Genomic DNA, 16,907 nt, shown 5'->3' on the forward strand with positions numbered 1-16,907 from the left:
GTTAACAACCTCGCGTGGTATGCAGGAGGTCGTGGGTTCGATCTCGACCCTGACGCCTGCTGTATATTTGGAGTTTGCGTGTCTCTCTCATCATCATTACGGTGGCTAGGAGATGTTAACAACCTCGTCCGGTATGCAGGAGGTCGTGGGTTCGACGCCTGCTGTATATTTGGAGTTTGCGTGTCTCTCTCTCATCATCATTATGGTGGCTAGGAGATGTTAACAACCTCGCCTGGTATGCAGGAGGTCGTGGGTTCGATCTCGACCCTGACGCCTGCTGCTGTATATTTGGAGTTTGCCTGTCTCTCTGCTCGTGGTCGTGTGGATTTTCCTCCGGGTCCTCCGGTTTTTCCCCCCTCCACATTTAGAATCGACATCACGCGTTTCGAGTATTTTGGCTGCTATACCTGTCCACGTGACGATGGCAAGCCACTTTGGTTGAGCTATCGTCATTTGTGGCAGCCCAATCCGAGTTTTTCGTTCGTCGTCGGCGACTTAACGTTCAGTGCCAATCGTCCTTCCCGGAATGGCTGCGAGAAAAAAACAAAATCAACGGGCCCATCTTCTCGATCGCTCGCGAAACCGCGTCCGCCGAGACTTTGTGCTGAAGCTGGCCGCTCCGGCGATGATGATGAAAAAATAGCCGGGTTCTGGAAAAGCGATAATCCCTTAAAGCGGAGAACCTTCCCCCCCAATCAATCGCACAACAAAAACAAGGCATCTCACACCCACCCGCCCGCTACACAAATACGGTAACACTAACCTTTGATAACTTTCCTGCATAAGCACGCTAATGCCAAGCTCTATAACGCTTACACAAACAACATTGGGAACATGCGCCCTTTCTATGGCAATGCGGAGTTCGTTGATTGCCATTCACTTTGCACTCCCCTCCCGACGAAACTATTTCACCATTATTCATTGCCTCTCAAATGACTAACGTCAACACGTGAAGTCAGTGGCGTCTACTGCAGCGCGCTTTGCCATGGGCCCTGATGGTGCAAGAAATGAGTGTGTACGGGGGGGGGTGGTCTCCCAGGAACAATTTCACCTTATTCATAGCCCCAGAGCCTTGGGTCTCCTCTGATTCACTGGGCCCAGATTGCACGCTGGGTATCTAGCTAATGCTCTTGCACCGTAAGATACCAAACATACAGGGTGCTTAAATTTGTTTTAACACGTACTGTATATGGGACGATCGATTTTTTTATTGGAAAAAGAACGGATAATACGCCGTAACATGATAACAAATTATCCTTATGACGGTACCCCGGGGTATCAAATAATAAAAAAATGGGCCGAGGCAATTAAATATTTTATATCTGGGACACTTTTTTTGCAGGGATGTTACTTAACTCCGCAACTAGGGTAACCAATCACTCCGAAATCGGTGGTGCTACTCCGCGATGTCGAAACGCAGCGAGGACGATGATTGCGCTGAAACCCTGAACGCTCGAACGCACCGTGGTGGTGCTTCGTGAGTACAGCTCGTCGAGATGAGTCGATTGCCGCATCGCCGACCATCAACAGACTCAGAATGACTGCATCACGGACATTATGCGAGAGCTGGGGGCACTATGGTACCCCGGGGTACCGCCATAAAGTTCAAATGTAATGTTCATCGCTTCAAAAAAGTGAAAGAGCCTCCCACTTGTTCGCCATCGTTGTCAACGCGTGGCCTGGAATCTTCTCCAAGTGGTCTCCAGGGCCAAAGAGGAGGCGGCACATTTCTCGTGGTTTTTGTTGCAAATTTCTCAGAAGTGTTAAAAACAATTGCTGAAGCGCCCTGAATAAAGAGCTATGCCATTTTCAAAGCTTGAGTGCGAGGTCCTTTGAATGGATTAAGTAACCTTGGCGTCCGAGAGACAACTTGGCCAAACGTCTTACATGCCTCGATTCGAAACTCGCGGCTCGAGACTCTGAAACCGGCAGAAGCTCGCAACATTGAAGGCGTCACCAGACCACCACGAGGCCACGGCGAAGGCCTTCGCGGTCACGGCTGCTGTTGTCACGACTCTCCGATGCCGTTTCTGGGTCGTGCTGAGGCTGGGACTTCCTCCAGGGGCTGAATTCAGGGACGTGCAGTTCCCGATGAAGCTCCCCAGCACGTGGAGAATATGTTAAAATGATGATTTGCTTAAGCCAGTGGTTCTTAACCTGGGGTGCACGCATCCCCTGAAGCTCCCCAGCGACGTGGAGAATAAAACGTTGGATATCGTGAACCGGTTCTGGGCTTCCCCCAGGTGGACTCGGCCCTTTAAATGTGTACCTGGTGCGGTGTGTGAACATCGCCACTAAGGGAGACAAAAGCGGCCGGGGTGTGGTTCTGGCCATCCGTCCCCCGCTCTCGTGTGCCGTTCCGGCCTTCAAAAGTAAAAAAAAAGCACACACACGCACAAGACTTGTACGATTCGTGAAATCCACTGCTGATTGAAGACCTCTCTCCACGCCGTTGGCCATGGAGGTTGTTTGACCAAACTTCACGCTGGTCCGTGTGGGCTGGGTGAAAACGGTTTGGGGTGGCCATGACCGGTTGAGCTTTCGCTCGCCACTTATGTTCGCTGCGGAGGGGAATCGAGCTGGGGGGGTCGGTGGGTCAAAAGCACAGCGCGCAGATCACTGCGCCTCCGCTGTTGGTGGTGGTGATGATGATGATAATCACGTAGATAAAAGTAGAATTTTGGGAGTCTGCTTTCGAAAACAAAGTGGGAGCCAGTGTGGGGGACAGCCAGAGCTGGGGGACGTGAACACAATTCGTGGATATTTTTTTTAGCTCTGGCAAGCAACATTTTTCAACAACTTCGTAGCCAGCACCAAATCTTTGCAGAGATGCCAATGAAAAAAATGTTTATTTGCTTAAGCCAGTGGTTCTTAACCTGGGGTGCACGCATCCTCTGGGGGTGTGAGACATGGCCAGGTTTTTTTTTAGAAGGTAAATGATCGAAAACACAAATGAAGCACGGCCACGTAAGTACAACTTACTTTGTTTCATCAAACCCCTATGCATTTATTAACATAATTATTTTAACGATTGACAACCAAAGGGGTGCAAGGCTGCAGGAAAGGTTAAGAACCCACCGGCTTAAGAGGTCAGGGCCTGACATCAGCGACGTTGCCTTGCGAGAGTATTAAACGTAACACATTTTCTTGGTTGTGCGTTGTCTGCTCCGCCGGTGGACGTTAAAGACCCTGCGACGTGACTTCGAAAAAAGAGACGGGCCCCCGTGTTTCTGGTGTCACAGTCCAAAATGTTCAAAGAAAGTGTACCGGCAGATTTACTCAATTGGGAAAACACAGAGCACACACTCATTGCGCGCTATTGCAATTTTTTTTTTATCAGGGCCATCTGGAAAAAAATATTCTTAAGAGACTCGGTGAATATTTACTAGGAAACTAAATATTACAATGATAAATACTAATAATTAGAAAATATGAGATGTGAGAAAGCCTGGTCACATTCCACACACTACCAAGAGGCAATGCTTCTGCAAAATACAAAACGCTGTATAACCAACCAAAAGCCTCTTGGTCTCACATCATCATTACTAGGCACGATCTATCCACTGTTGGATGAAGTCCCTGTCAAGCCCCGTTGCCCATCGATGGTTCCGCGCGACCCATCGACGCATCTAGCTCTTGCGCCAGGAGTCCGTGCCCCCCCGCCCGCATCGCTCCCACCCGAACGGTCCGACCGAGGCGGCGGTCCACATCCCCCCTGGTTGCCGCGGCGCTGCGTGTGTGCCCTCTTGTTTAAAAAAATAAAATGCATCCTAAGTAATTGGCTGCTCCAGGAGGAGCGTGGGGGGGGTGGTGGGTGGTGGGGCTTTCATCTGCACCCTGTGTGTCGGGGATGAAGAAACAATGGTGGCTAAGTGGTTTCGCAACCCCTGCCCCCTCTCCACCCACCCGGGCCTCTGACGCCCCCATCTCATTGTGGGGCCAGGGCCATCGCCAGCGACCGTGCGAACGAAAGACAAAGAAGGGGGCCTCCAGCAGAGCCTTTGTCTCGCGGCGCCGCGTGGCGAGATGACGCCATCGTTTCGCGGTGGCTAGATGTTAACTACCTCGCCTGGTACACAGGAGGCCGTGGGTTCGATCCCGACCCTGACGCCTGCTCTATATTTGGAGTCTGTGTGTCTCTCTCTCTCAGTGGCCACGTGGATTTTCCTTCGGGTCCTCCGGTATGTCCCCTTGACATTTAGAATCGACATCACGCGTTTGGAGTTATTTCGGCTGCTGTACATTTACACCTGATGAAAAAGCCACTCCGTTGAGCTATCATTTTAGTTTAATTTAGACTGCCGGGGAAGACGGAGACCGAGAAGCCGGGCCGACGACGAGACGATGATTCATCGATGGGAATCGTCGATCCCTCTTGAAGCCAAAACGCCAACCAGGCTAGCCAAGCAATTCTGAACGCGCTCATCCGTGTGAATTATCTCAGAATCAGGAGGCAGTCGCCTTGTTCCCTCCGAGGTCGGAGCTGGCACGGGGCCTGGGTTCGACTCCACGCAGCTGCTTTTGCTACTTGCCCGTGAGAGGCGGTGTTAGTGGTGAACGCGCTGCGATGCGAACCCGGCGAGTTCGATTCCCGCTCACGGCTATTATATGAAACGGTTCTGGGCTTGCCCCCAGGTAGACTCAGCCCAAAAATGGGTACCTGGTGCGGTGTGCAAACATCGCCGCGGAGGGAGACAAAAGCGGCCGGGCCCTCTCTCCGTGTGTCGTTCCGGCCTTCATTAGGTGCTCGTCGCGAACAGCACTTGCCCCCAACAGTCTGTCGAGGCTATACGGGGGATCTTTGTCTTTGCGCGTTTCTCACAGCGACCCTCGACAAACGAAGAGTCGGCTCCATTCGCCTGCGTTAAGTCTCTGCCTGGACCAGGGATCGGCTGCCCGCCAACTACGGAGCCGCTTGCGACCTTTTTAAGGACTGCGGCTTCGTGGCGTTATGCGCGTGGCATTGCGGCTCTTGAAATATCGAGGGGGAGTTTTTTTTTCCTCCCGAAATGGGGGGGGGGGGGGGGTGGGAATGGCTCTCATTGTCAGTTTGGTTGCAGACCCGTGGCCCTCGACCAAGAGAATTACTAAATACAAACTCCGCAAGTTGTTACCCACTTGACTAAGCCTATGCCCACATAGCACCGCGGATCTCCCGTGTCAAATAGCCGGGCAAACTGGCGACACGGGACCGTCGTCCGTTGCGAAATAGAACATCAGCTCAAACGTGGTATTGGGGGGGTCACCTCTTCTCAGAATATGAATTAAAAAAATATTTTTTTTATTGCTGGAAGGAATCCGATGAGCCATGAAGCTCTTTATGTTTTAACAGAATGTCCAGTTATTCACAGACGATGTCCAGTACTTAACGGTGGAAATCTCGAGCACCGGCACCTCACCTCTGCCCATTCCACGGCAGTTGAAACAAGGGAGCAAAAGTTGTGCACGTATGCACGGTATGCTGAACTTCTTTCACACCGTATGTAGCCAACCGCGCTGTCGCGGTGTAAATGGGTTCGCCGGGGTTTGATCGTGGGCAGTTTGGTGCGAGTTTAAAAGTGAATCGTGGAGTATTTCCACCTCCTGCACAGGAGGCCAAAATGCCCTCTTTCGAGGAGTCGGGCGTTCTCTTCGACTTGGAGAGTACGGGGAGCCCCTGCAGGTGCCGTGTAGTCGTGGCGTGAGCAGGACATTGCAGGGGCCTGAGCCTTCACCCGCTGTTGTTGCCGTTATCTCGTTGAGCAGCAACAGCAGAGCGGCTGCTTGGTCTGAACGAGAGAGCGAGTGGAGACGAGAGACGAGGCTAACCACCCAGACCGAGAGATCTCTCTCCAGGGCGTTCTGAGCTACGGACGTCGGCTCGGAGCTCGTCAACTTCTCAAAATCAAGAGCTGGCGGCGTTGTTTTTTGCGGGTTAACTATTTCCAATACCACCACTCCCGTTTATTATTTTTTTGCCTGCCTGCCTGGGCTGGGCTGGCGCATGTCGGAGCGTCGACGTCGGCAAACTGCGAGCGGGCCACCCACCAAGGAATGTTGACTTTGTGTGACTTAACAAGTTCTTTTTTTACACACCCCGACCGACCGACCGCCCTTCCTCCTCACCCTCCCGTACTTATCCATCTCCCCAGACCCTTCCCCCCACCCCACCCCGAGTCTTGCTATAACAGCTGAAACGAGAGGCTCGTTGGAGTCGAGGTAAGATGAATTGGTGAAGGTTGCATTCCCGTTAGCTTGAGTCTCTCTCGGCGACTGCAAAATCAAAAAACGGATGCAGCACTTGGACTTCACGCGGGCACTGCTGGCGGAAAGGGCCTCCTGAGAGAGCCACCCTGAGAAGGTGTTTGGCCTACTCTTCCACGCAGGTCAGTTGTCCTGGGAGAGGTTGGAGCATTCACGCAGAGTTACCCCCCACCACAACATGGAAATTGAAAGGCAAGCCACAGTAGTAGTGCGATTGTGGGCCTGAAAACCCAAACTACGGAACGGAGAGGATAAACCCGCTGTCGTCTGCGCTCCTCCAACGGACGAGCGATAGCGAAACGACACGAACTCTCTCTCTCTCTCGGTCTGAAGCCCTCTCGTCGTGGCCAGCTGACATTGGCATCGAAGCTCCTGAACAACACACATTGCTGCCATACTCTTAAGAGTTTAATAGAAACCTCCCCGCCGCACACGAGCTCTGGATTGCCAAGTTGACTATTCCTGCCATTACACGTTTACGATGCAGCAGCAGCAGCAGAAAGTCACCACACGTGTGTGTGTGTGCGCGCGGTAGTGTAGCGGTTTGCGCGCTGCGCTATGAACTCGGCGACTCGGGTTCGATTCCCGCTCACGACCAACACCAGTGACGATTACCTGAACCGGTCCTGGGCCTCCCCTAGGTCGACTCGGCCTCAAATGAGTGCTGTACCTGGTGTGTTGTGTAAACATCGCCACTGGGGAGACAAAGGTGGCTGGGCATGGTACTGGCCACCCACCCCATCGTGTGCCATGCCGGCCTTCATAGGTGCTCGCTAACAGCACTTGCCCCAAAAGTCTGTTCAGGCTATACGGGGGATCTTTATCTTTGTATATATAGCAGTGAAAACAAATTAAATGAAATGGAGTTGGGCCAGGAACACCGAGCTCAGACATAGGAACAGCCGAAACAACTGAACGGAGGAGGGAGGCGGAGGCCGACGGAGAGAGAGGAAAGTAGTGGGACCGGAGCACGAGTCGGTGGGACAAAGATTTAGGAGATGTGGTGGGGGTGCAGTGAATGACGAGCGGACATTTGAGAAACCGCGGGACGCGGACGCCAGCGAGGCAGGCAACTCGCCGAATCCCGCGCGCGAGGAAAAAAAACCGGCGGGGCGTTCGAGAGAAAGAAAAAAAAATCATTTAATGTTTATTCAAAAAAATTGCATATGCTCACCAGTTTACAAAGACATGTACATTATTTATTATTCTTGGTGTTGCTTACCTATTAATAATAACAATTAATATTATTTCGAACAACAATGGCTTACAGAGTGAGTGCAGGTATGTGATATATATATAAAAACAAACAATACTGATGAAATGCTCTTATATAATAATTCCTCCTTTTTTGGTGAAACTGATGGCACGCGCTCCTCCCTCTCCGGCCACCGTCCCGACGTACTTTCTTGTCGAAACGAACTCCCCCCCCCCCCCCCCCCCTCCGTTACGACAAGAAGCGCGTTGAAGGCCGGTCAAACCTGGGGGGGGAGGGGGGGGACGTCAAGTCGCAGAGGTGCTGCCGCTCGCGACGGGAAAGAAGGCGTTAACTCTCGGAGGGGACGGCGCCGCACCCCTACGGCTCCTCTCGAGCTGGTGGTCTGGACAAGGCTGCCCGAGAGTACCGTACACTCGCGCTGCAATGCGGCGGGGGTCACGCGCACGCGACGGGAGCGGGCGACGTGCTGTCGCCGTACGGTCGTTTCACAAACTGCGGCGGCCGCTCCCTCGAAGCCCCCCCCCCCCCCCCTCTTTGAAGCCCTTTGGATTTGACAACTTTGCGCGCGACGCGAAGAGCCGCGAGTGTACGCGCGGAGGCACCTCGGCACCGCACGCACGCACACACGCACGCACACACGCACGCACGCACACACGCACGCACGCACACACGCACGCGCTGCTGGTATTATTATAAATACGTTACACGACGAAATAGCGGCACCGCGTGACAAACAAAAAAAAGTTTAACATGTCGTAATACGCGAGTTAAGAAATGCGAAGGAAGAAATAAAAAATAAAAATACATATATAGGTGCACTTAAAACATTAAAGCTCTGTTACATTTACCGTTTGTACTTTTTTTTAATAATCAGCTTTAGCGTTACTTACACGTTTTTCTTTTTACATTTGCCCTTGTTGTTTAGATGTAGAACGTGGAATCGTGTTTTGGTTCGAGGGCCAGGGTAACCTCTGAGGATCAACTCTTCCGCACGGAGCAAACCGAGAGCCTTGTGCCCTTGCCGCGCTTTCGCGTGCAAAGTCGGCCAAATCACAGGAGGATCGGTCTCAAAATGACGACGCGATGATAGACAGATAGGATAATTAAAAAAAATCTACGCACGCCGACTATAGGTGCAACTTGAAAGGTGGCCCGGCGAAACGCCATCGTCCCATCCGTTGCATGAACTTCGCCGTCAAAGCATGCTCCACCAGGATCGCAGCCTTGTTCCTCCTCCTCCTCCCACTTAAATAACCGTTCTCGCCCCTTGATATGCGCGAAAAGAAGCGTCGTCCGGACGAGGCGGGCGCGATCGAAGCTCAAATCCTCGGAAGCACGATCCCCCTTAGCACCATGACATCTGAAAATGTGTGGACTTTACAAACGTAACAGACGGTTCGGTGCCGTTCCCACGGCAAACGAAGTGGCGTTTCTTCTCATCATTTCCAATCCCGCCCTCTCCGTGTCTCCCCATCTTTCGCACGCACGAGCGCCGCTGTCCGATTTCGCGAAACGATCATCGCCGTTGTCCGTCGGCTCGCTCCGTCGCGTTCCGGAGGTGGTCACCAATCCGGCGGCTACGAGATGATGCAGTTCTTATTCCTGCGCCGGCGCTGCTGCTTCCTCGACAGCGCTGGCATCGTGATGGAGTGTGGCGGCTGCCCGCCGTACCCCATCGTCCCCGCCATCGTCCCCGCCATCGTCCCCGCCATCGTCCCCGCCAGCGTCCCCGCCAGCGTCCCCGCCATCGCTGCCGCACCGCCGCCGCCCTCGCGGTACTGACACCGCACCGGCAGCACGGTGCGCGGGATCGGCTGCCCCAGGAAGAACCCGTCGTCGTCCGAGTCCGACGAGGAGGACGAGCAGGTGGAGCACCAGTCGTCCGAGCTGTCGTCCCCCTCGTCGTCCAGGTCGAGCGTCAAGTCGGCCGGGTAGCGGTTGGGGAAGCGCTCCACCGTGATGTGGTTCTGCGGCGCGTAGATGGAGCGCGGCGCCTGCGGGTAGCCGCCCCGCGCCCCGCCGTCCCGCCCGGACTTGCGCTGCATCAGCTGCTCGTAGTCCTCGTGCGTGTGCACCTCCGGCTCGTCCTTGAAGCGGCACCGGCGCCGTTCCACCGCCGCCAGCTTGTGCAGCGCGTTCTCCGAGCGCGAGCGCCGCGACTTGCGCGAGCGGTGGTGCCCGTGGTGGTGGTGCCCGTGGTGGTGCTGCCCGCTGTGGTGCCGCTGCCGGCCGTGGTGGTGCTGCCCGCCGCCGCCGGAGCCGCGCGAGCGTCCGTCGTCAAAGTCCATCGGTTTCCGGCGGGGGCGCTCGCTCAGGGGCGCTCGCGGGAACGGCATCGCCGTCGGCGCCGCCGTCGGCGCTGCCGTCGCCGACGGCGCCGACGACGACGACGACGACGCCCCCCGCTCCGGTTCGAACTGGGCGAGGAAGCGCGGCTGCGACTGGGAGCGGCGCGCGCGGTCGGGCGGTCGGGGCACGGCGCCGCCGGCGCGGCCGCCGGCATCGCCATGGAGGGGAGCCAGCTCGGAGGGGCGGCCCCGCTCGCGCTCGGGGCGCTGGCTCGAGCAGAGGCCGGCGAGCGACTCGGCGCTGCGGCAGCGAGAGCTGGAGTCGAGGGTGCCCGCGGTGCTGAGCTTCTCCGCCGAGCCGAGGCCGCGCTCGCTGCCGACGAACGGCAGCGAGAACTTGGACAGCTGGTCGGGCGACTTGCCGTCAATGTCCACCGAGAGGCCTGGTGATGTTTGGAAAAATAAAAAGGGAAAGGGTTTAATTTTTTCGTGAAATTATTGACACGTGTGAATAAAAGGAGAACTGGAAAGGTGACAGTTTTCTTGCATCGGCTGCGTACACTGCTGTGATTTTTCTGGAAAATATTAATTGGAAAGCGTCAGCCCCTTCTCTTCAGACAGGGGCGTATGTTTGGGCACACGTCACCGCTGCCTGTCTGTGCGGGTTGGTGAAAGGGAGCCCCAGGACCGGTTCAGGTATCACCTCGCCGCCGGTGTTAACCGTGGCCGGGAATCAACTTCAGGTCGCCAAGTAGTACAAGCAGCACGCGTCATTAACTTCACCAGCGGACGACAACAACAAAGTGATTTAAACAACACGTAAATACTAAAGGCATCTCAAAGATGCCAGGCAGGACTACACATGCGGTAAAGCATAAACCATAACACAAGTTGGGGAGATTGAGCCACGTTGTGACACACCGTGTACGATGTTGCTACGTACTTCAATCACCAAACACATCAGCTGTCCTGACTGAGAGATTCTGCTTACGAGCGTGTGTGTCTTTATATAGTGTCATCCGTGCAAATCGCAGACAAAGTGGGAAAGGCAGCCAGAACCTGAGTGAAGTAATTTTCCCAAGCTCTGTGGTCCTATATCGGGATGTTTGGCCAACTCCATGTCATGAGCAGCCACGACAAACAAAACGAACATTTTTGTTCCATTGCTCATTAGTTGGACGATTCGGGATCCAGCGACGAGACGGGCGAAATGTTTACATTGGCAGCCTGGCTTCAATTTTAATGTACCCACTGTCAAAATATATTTCAAAGTTAAGCTTTTAAAATCTTTTTTAAGGAGCCTAAAAGCTTACGTTGACCGTTTCAAGCCGGAATGACCGTACACGCGGCAGCGCCCGTCTAGCCGCTCCCCCCCCCCACCCCCACGCCGTTCAACTTTAAGGTTGCACAAACAAAAAAAACGATCCGTCAGCGTCTCCCGTTCGAGACGCGTCGCTCCCGCCGAATGAGACGAATCGGCACGGTGCGACGCGGTCCGCGTGCTCGTCACTCGCCTGATCGCGGGGACGCGGCGGCGGCGGCGGCGTCTCTTGAAGCGCGAGAAAAATCGGCGAGAGCCAAAAAAACTAAACTAAACGACAGCGTTCTGCCGTGGTCAACAAGGAAAGATCTGCTGCTGCCGACAACCCGTTTGCAATCGACCGATCAGCCGACGGATCAGTCGATCGATCGATCGATTATTCCGGGGCGTATTTTAGAGGCTACACGGCGTGGGAGCGGTCGGTGCGCCGCGTAGTCGCGGTTCTCGGCCGCGGATAACGTCGGCGGTGAGAGACGTCTGAACCGGTCTCGGGGCACCTCCCCCTACCTTCAACCAAGCCGCGCTGACCAACGCGGTGAAGTATGACCAAACAACCTCCAGTAAATCCACTGCTGGATGAAGGTCCCTTCCCCCCCCTCTCCCTGCCCCACCCCGCCTCGCCGTGCTGGTCATGGGGGCGACGTAAATCTGAATTGCGATGCAGCGTGTGACATGGATATTCATCTTTTCGCTGTCCCGAGCCGCTCTTGTGAAGCGATCTTCTGTATCAAAACCACTCCCGATCCTTGGCACGCGGCGATGCATCGTGCAAACGCACAAACGCACGCCCACCAAAAATCGACCCGCCCACCCAGACCCACCTTCCTGCGCACCCCTCCCGAACCACGAGAGCAGCCGTCGCCAATTTAAAAAGGGGAGCAAACGAACACGCCCCAGATATTCCTCTCCGCCCCTAGCCCAACCGCGTCGGGTTATTGCCAGTGACGACTAAGGCACGCGTTCGCTCGTCAAACGCGTCACGCGTTTTCTCTCGGCGGCTCTGTTGACCGTCGCGCGTTGCCCAGTGCTCATCTGACATCCGTGCTGACTTTGTACTTAACCCATCTCTACCCGAGTGTGACGATGCCCGTGTGACATGTGGCCCTCTCTCACATGACGGGCGTTACTTATAGCCGATAGGAAGAGGTTGTCCAGCGGAGGAAGGGGGAAGAGAAAGAAACAAAAATAAAAATAAACCCCTCGTGAACGCCGCTCACCGGTGATGTTGGAGAGAGGCAGCGACTCGACGGAGTCATGCGGCGACGCCCGCCCCGATTCCATGTCCATCAGCCCCCACACGGCCGCACCGAGCCGCGAATGCTGCTGCAGCTCCCTGGCGCTGAAGGCCGCCGCCGCCGCCGCCCCCTCGCGATGTCCCTCCTGGATCCACGGCCCCGGCGCCGGAGGCGGCAGGAAACTCATCTCGCCCGCCGCCTTGTAGGTGGCCTGCCGGACGCCACCGCCGCCGCCCTGGGGGCCATCGTCCGTCCGCTGCCAGCTCTTCGACAGGCCGTACAAAGGGTTGTAGTCAAGCAGCGGGTTGCCGTAGTCGCCCACGGCTTTCGGGTCCTGGAGTAACCGCTCTTTGGTGCCGCTCGCCTGGCTGCCGAGCGATTCAACGGGGCTGCCGGCGCGCCGGTGGTATCCGGCTCCGTCGCCTCCCATCGCCGCCTCGGGGGAGCTTCTCCCGCCGCTCGACGCCACCGAGCGCTGCGTCAGGAAAGCCTGAGGCTTCTTCTGAGTCTGGTCCAGGCCGTACGCCGCCGCCGCCGCCGCCGCCGCCGCCGCGGCAGCCGCGGCAGCCGCGCTAGCGGTGCCCTGCGACGACTCGGCAAAGCCGCGGAATCCCGGCGCGCTCCCCAGCTTGTCGAGCGCGCTCTGCGCCGGTGCCGCCTCCAGGCTGTAGCCGGACGACGTGGGCGCGAGCGGCGGCTGAACGGCGAGGGCCGGCGCCGCCATCGTCATCGCCGGCGGCGTCGTCGCCCCCGACGTTTCGATGGCGAGCGGCTTTTGAGCGCCGCCGGCGGCGGCGGCGGCGGCGGCGGCGGCCGCGGTGGTCGTGCGGAAGCTGCGGCGAGAGTCCCGCGAGCGCGCGCTCTGGAAGGCCGAGTCGGCCGAGTCGGACGCGTTGCCGTCGTCGCCCAGGCTGCAGGCCTTGGAGCAGAAGACCTGGCCGCGCTGCGGCAGGAAGGGGAAGCCCAGCAGGGAGCTCTTGCAGCGTGCGCAGCTGAAGCAGCGGTCGCTCGCGTGCCAGAACTGCCCGCCGTACGTCACACGCTCCTCCTCCAGGCCTGGCGCGCGTCACAGGCGGGGAAGGACGGCGGTTGAATGGCGAGGAGGGGCGAAGAGGGGGAAAAGTCGTCGCGTTTGCAGGTGGGGGGGGGGGGGCCGTGCTCGTGCCGAGCGAGCGCGGGAAACGGCGCAGTCCGGAGGCAGCGCGCGGAGAGAGCAAGGGGCCCGGGTAGCGTCTCTGCTGGGTAGGGTGCCGGCAATGCTTTAATGATGAGTCGCAGGTGTAAAGTTTCAATCGTATCGCATCGTCTTGGCAAGGGTTATCGTGCTCGCCGCCACCTGCCCCCCCCCAATTATAGATAGCCAGACAGGACCGAGCCAATGCATTGACACTGCATTTCCAACGTGAAAGTCAACACGTCCGTAATGCACCTTCTACCCCTCACCCCCCCCCCCCCAGGAGACATTTCAAACTTCAAAAGCACTCGAGTAGCGAGTGGATAGGACAGTGGAATAACCTCTCCCGTGACTCTGAGTTACTGCAGTGGGGATCGCGGCAGCCCCGTCGCTACAAATATCTTTACATTAAACAGTGATTTTATGTATTTAGTCAGCTGATGTCCATGGCCACAATCGACCGCGGCCATGCAACACAAACTATGGACCGTATGAGCAAGCCTCACTGTGGGTCTGCGCTCCTTAAACGGAGGAGCAAGGGGGAGGAACACCAAAAGGACGCAAACTCCCTCTCTCTGCTGGAGCCCTCTCGTCGTGGCCAGCGGCACCATCAGGACCTCGACATTGGCATCGACCTCCCGAACAGATCGCCACCATCGAGGGCGAGCACGGCACCGTCAACGTCCACAAAAAACCGAAGCGAGCGCAGTCAAGCAAGGGGGGGGGTGCGGCAACACGCGGCGGCGGGGCCTAGCGGCACGGCTGGCGAGCCGACGCCCGTGTGGGCGAACACGCCCACGGCGATGCCGCCCGCCCGGGTAAGCGCGGCTCCTCCGCCGCCACCGCCACCGCCGCCGCCGCCGGCGGCTGCGGCTGCGGCCTCCTCACCGATGTGCCGGTGGCAGCTCTCGCACGCCACCGTGTGCCGCGCCTGGAAGCACGAGCAGCAGAAGGGGCGCCCGTCCTTCATGATGTAGCGCTGCCCGCCCAGCACCACGTGGCACTCGACGCAGCTGAAGTGCGAGATGTGCCAGTGGCGGCCCTCCGCCTCCGTGCACTCGTCCGCAAAAATGATCTGGGGTTCGGAGGGGTGGGGGGCAGACAGGGGTTCGGGGTTAACGGTCGAGACGCTACCGGAGCAAGACTAAGGCGCCCCCCCCCCCCCCGAAAGTCTGTACGGCTCAGTGTTACTTGCAGAGGGTGTCAAATCCTGACCGAGTAGTTACCGTTGTTATTGCTCGCGGCTCAGGGGGCCAGACTTAAAGGCATCTTTAGCATTGACGCAATGGGACAGAGTGCCCCATGGGAGAGAGAGCGAGAGAGCGTGACGGGGGGGGGGGGGGGGGGGAGCGGGAGGTATTCTGGCTGGCGAACGAAAGGGAAAACGGCCAACATCGTTGGCAACCATCGCCAGCGAGAACCTCCCAGAAGAATGTCTTCCAGTGCGTGAGCCTCCTTCGTCCGTGGCATTCGACAACGAACATTCACTTCGACATTTTATTGGCAATTTCGGAAGTAGTCCTTGGTGATGTTGTTATTATCAGCGTTCTATTTCGCTTCGATTGCGGCGACACCCTTAAGTGCAGAGTTGTATTTTTACGTACAGCACTTTGAGATACTTCAATGTGAGGGAGGCTTTTGAAAAGGAGGTTATGATTAATAATAGTTCCTCAAGGCAGCACCCGCTTCACGAGTGGAGTGCATATAAAAGAAACAGAGAATACGGTTTTGTATTTAAAAAATTAATGTAATCATTCAGCGCACAATATATTCCGCGTAGTTCACATTCACGGGGTGCGAGACGGATTTCAGCATCGCAAGACAAAGGACTACGACTACCTTTTTTTTTTATTCCACCCAGGTAAGGCCCACTGAGCTACGTAGCTCCTTTTCAGACGCGACCTGGCCACAAATGATAGCTCAACGAAGCGGCTTACCATCGTGTGGAAATTCACAGCAGCCAAACACCCTAAACGCGCGTTGATTCTAAACGCGGAGGGGAAAACCGGAGGGGCCCAGAGAAAAATCCACGCGCGATGTCCGACGTTTCGCTGCCGGGCACACACGCCGCCGCTGCCGGGCACGTCGCCCCGGCCAATGACGCGGCGGAGAGCTGCGCGGCGCTTCGGCGAAAGCCTCCACACAGTGACAGACGCTTTGGTGGCCGTGGAGCTGCCCCGCTACCGCAGCCATAGGAAGAAAGTAAAAAACGTTCCTCGAGCCGACCAACTTCCGCGCCTTTCGCAGCGCACAACCGCTAAAAGGCCTAAACGCAAATGAATCAATGTCAGCAGCGCGCGTTGCACGTCGCAGGCGTCTCGCGCGAAACGACAAATAGGCGCTGCCTTTTACAAACAGAGTGCGCCAGTTTTGTTCACACATCTGCGAACTCGACGAGAGCACGCTTGGAAACGCGCGACTCGGAAGGAACGTGTCGAAAAAAGTGTTTTGCCCGATTAATGCCGCTACCGTGTGTATGTAAAAAAAAATAAAAATAGAAAGTACATTTTCACGACAATAACTTGTGTGAGTTTTCCTAAAAACGGTCCAGGTGGATGGGTTCGTGTGACTCTTGGCACAGAACACCGGCACGGTTTGCGTTTGTGATTTGCAAGTGTAAAAAAAAAAGGAAATTAAAGGAACAAAAACGCGATGTTGCGGTACAGCACTTCAACATCGCAGACGTCTTGAAGCAAATGAATTAAAGCACAAAAAAGTCAACCGTGCCCAGCGCGCTCTTTCCCCCTCCCCCCCTCCCCGCTCGGCAAAGAATTTTAGTGAAATTGACTTGTCAGCTTTTAGCGAACGTGGCAACAGATGCAATGTGTCACTGGGCCCTGAAAACTCGCCAACCCAACCCCCCCCCCCCCCCCCACTTACGGGAGGGTTGGTTGGTGGGGGTGACGAAAAATGATATATTTTCGTTTACGAACAAGGGGACAAGGGGGCGGGGAACAAAAAATTACGGAAGAAATATAAAAGGGAAAAGTAATACTCACTCCATAACAGCCCTGGCTTTCGTGTGGTCAACAAATTTACTTTGGGGGGAGCGGCGCTAAAGGTGAGAATCTTACGGACGTGCGGCTTTCATTCGATTAAGTTCTCGCAGGTCTCAAGCGGGTGGGCGGTGGGAGGCCGTGGCGGGAGGTGGGTGGGGGCAGCGGCTACCACCACCACCGCCGCCACCGCCACAGCTGTAAATCTAGACGGTAACTCAATCAGGTGAGGCAGCCATCGGGGGTAGGAGTGGAAATCACGGTCAGTGGTGGTACTGGCCCAATGGGCCCCCCCCCACCTCCCATCACCCTTCAAATAATAAAATCCTAATGAGATGGACAGGAGGGGTATAATAGGCACAAGGGCAGAAAGAAAGGGAAAAAAACGGGAGACAAACTTGATAGGATTCAGTGGGATGAGAAATGCTGATGGG

At 56.1% G+C, this 16,907-nt stretch overlaps 1 protein-coding gene across 5 annotated transcripts in view; it reads right to left on the bottom strand.

Moving 5' to 3' along the window:
* Nucleotides 1-7,365: 7,365 nt before the first annotated feature.
* LOC116947514 (prickle-like protein 2) overlaps nucleotides 7,366-16,907 on the bottom strand; it is a 223,020-nt gene continuing 213,478 nt past the window's right edge. For all 5 annotated transcript variants that reach the window (XM_032963344.2, XM_076070659.1, XM_032963343.2 and 2 more), the window contains 3 exons: nucleotides 14,366-14,552; nucleotides 12,286-13,359; nucleotides 7,366-10,190 (listed from right to left, as the gene is read on the bottom strand). In XM_032963344.2, the coding sequence (XP_032819235.2) occupies nucleotides 9,037-10,190; nucleotides 12,286-13,359; nucleotides 14,366-14,552 (2,415 nt within the window). In that variant the 3' untranslated portion in view covers nucleotides 7,366-9,036. The remainder of the gene's footprint in view (nucleotides 10,191-12,285; nucleotides 13,360-14,365; nucleotides 14,553-16,907) is intronic.

The sequence above is a fragment of the Petromyzon marinus genome, chromosome 30 (assembly GCF_048934315.1).
Source record: "Petromyzon marinus isolate PM22_M1 ecotype Great Lakes invasive population chromosome 30, UKy_Petmar_22M1.pri1.0, whole genome shotgun sequence".
Classification (NCBI taxonomy): domain Eukaryota; kingdom Metazoa; phylum Chordata; class Hyperoartia; order Petromyzontiformes; family Petromyzontidae; genus Petromyzon; species Petromyzon marinus.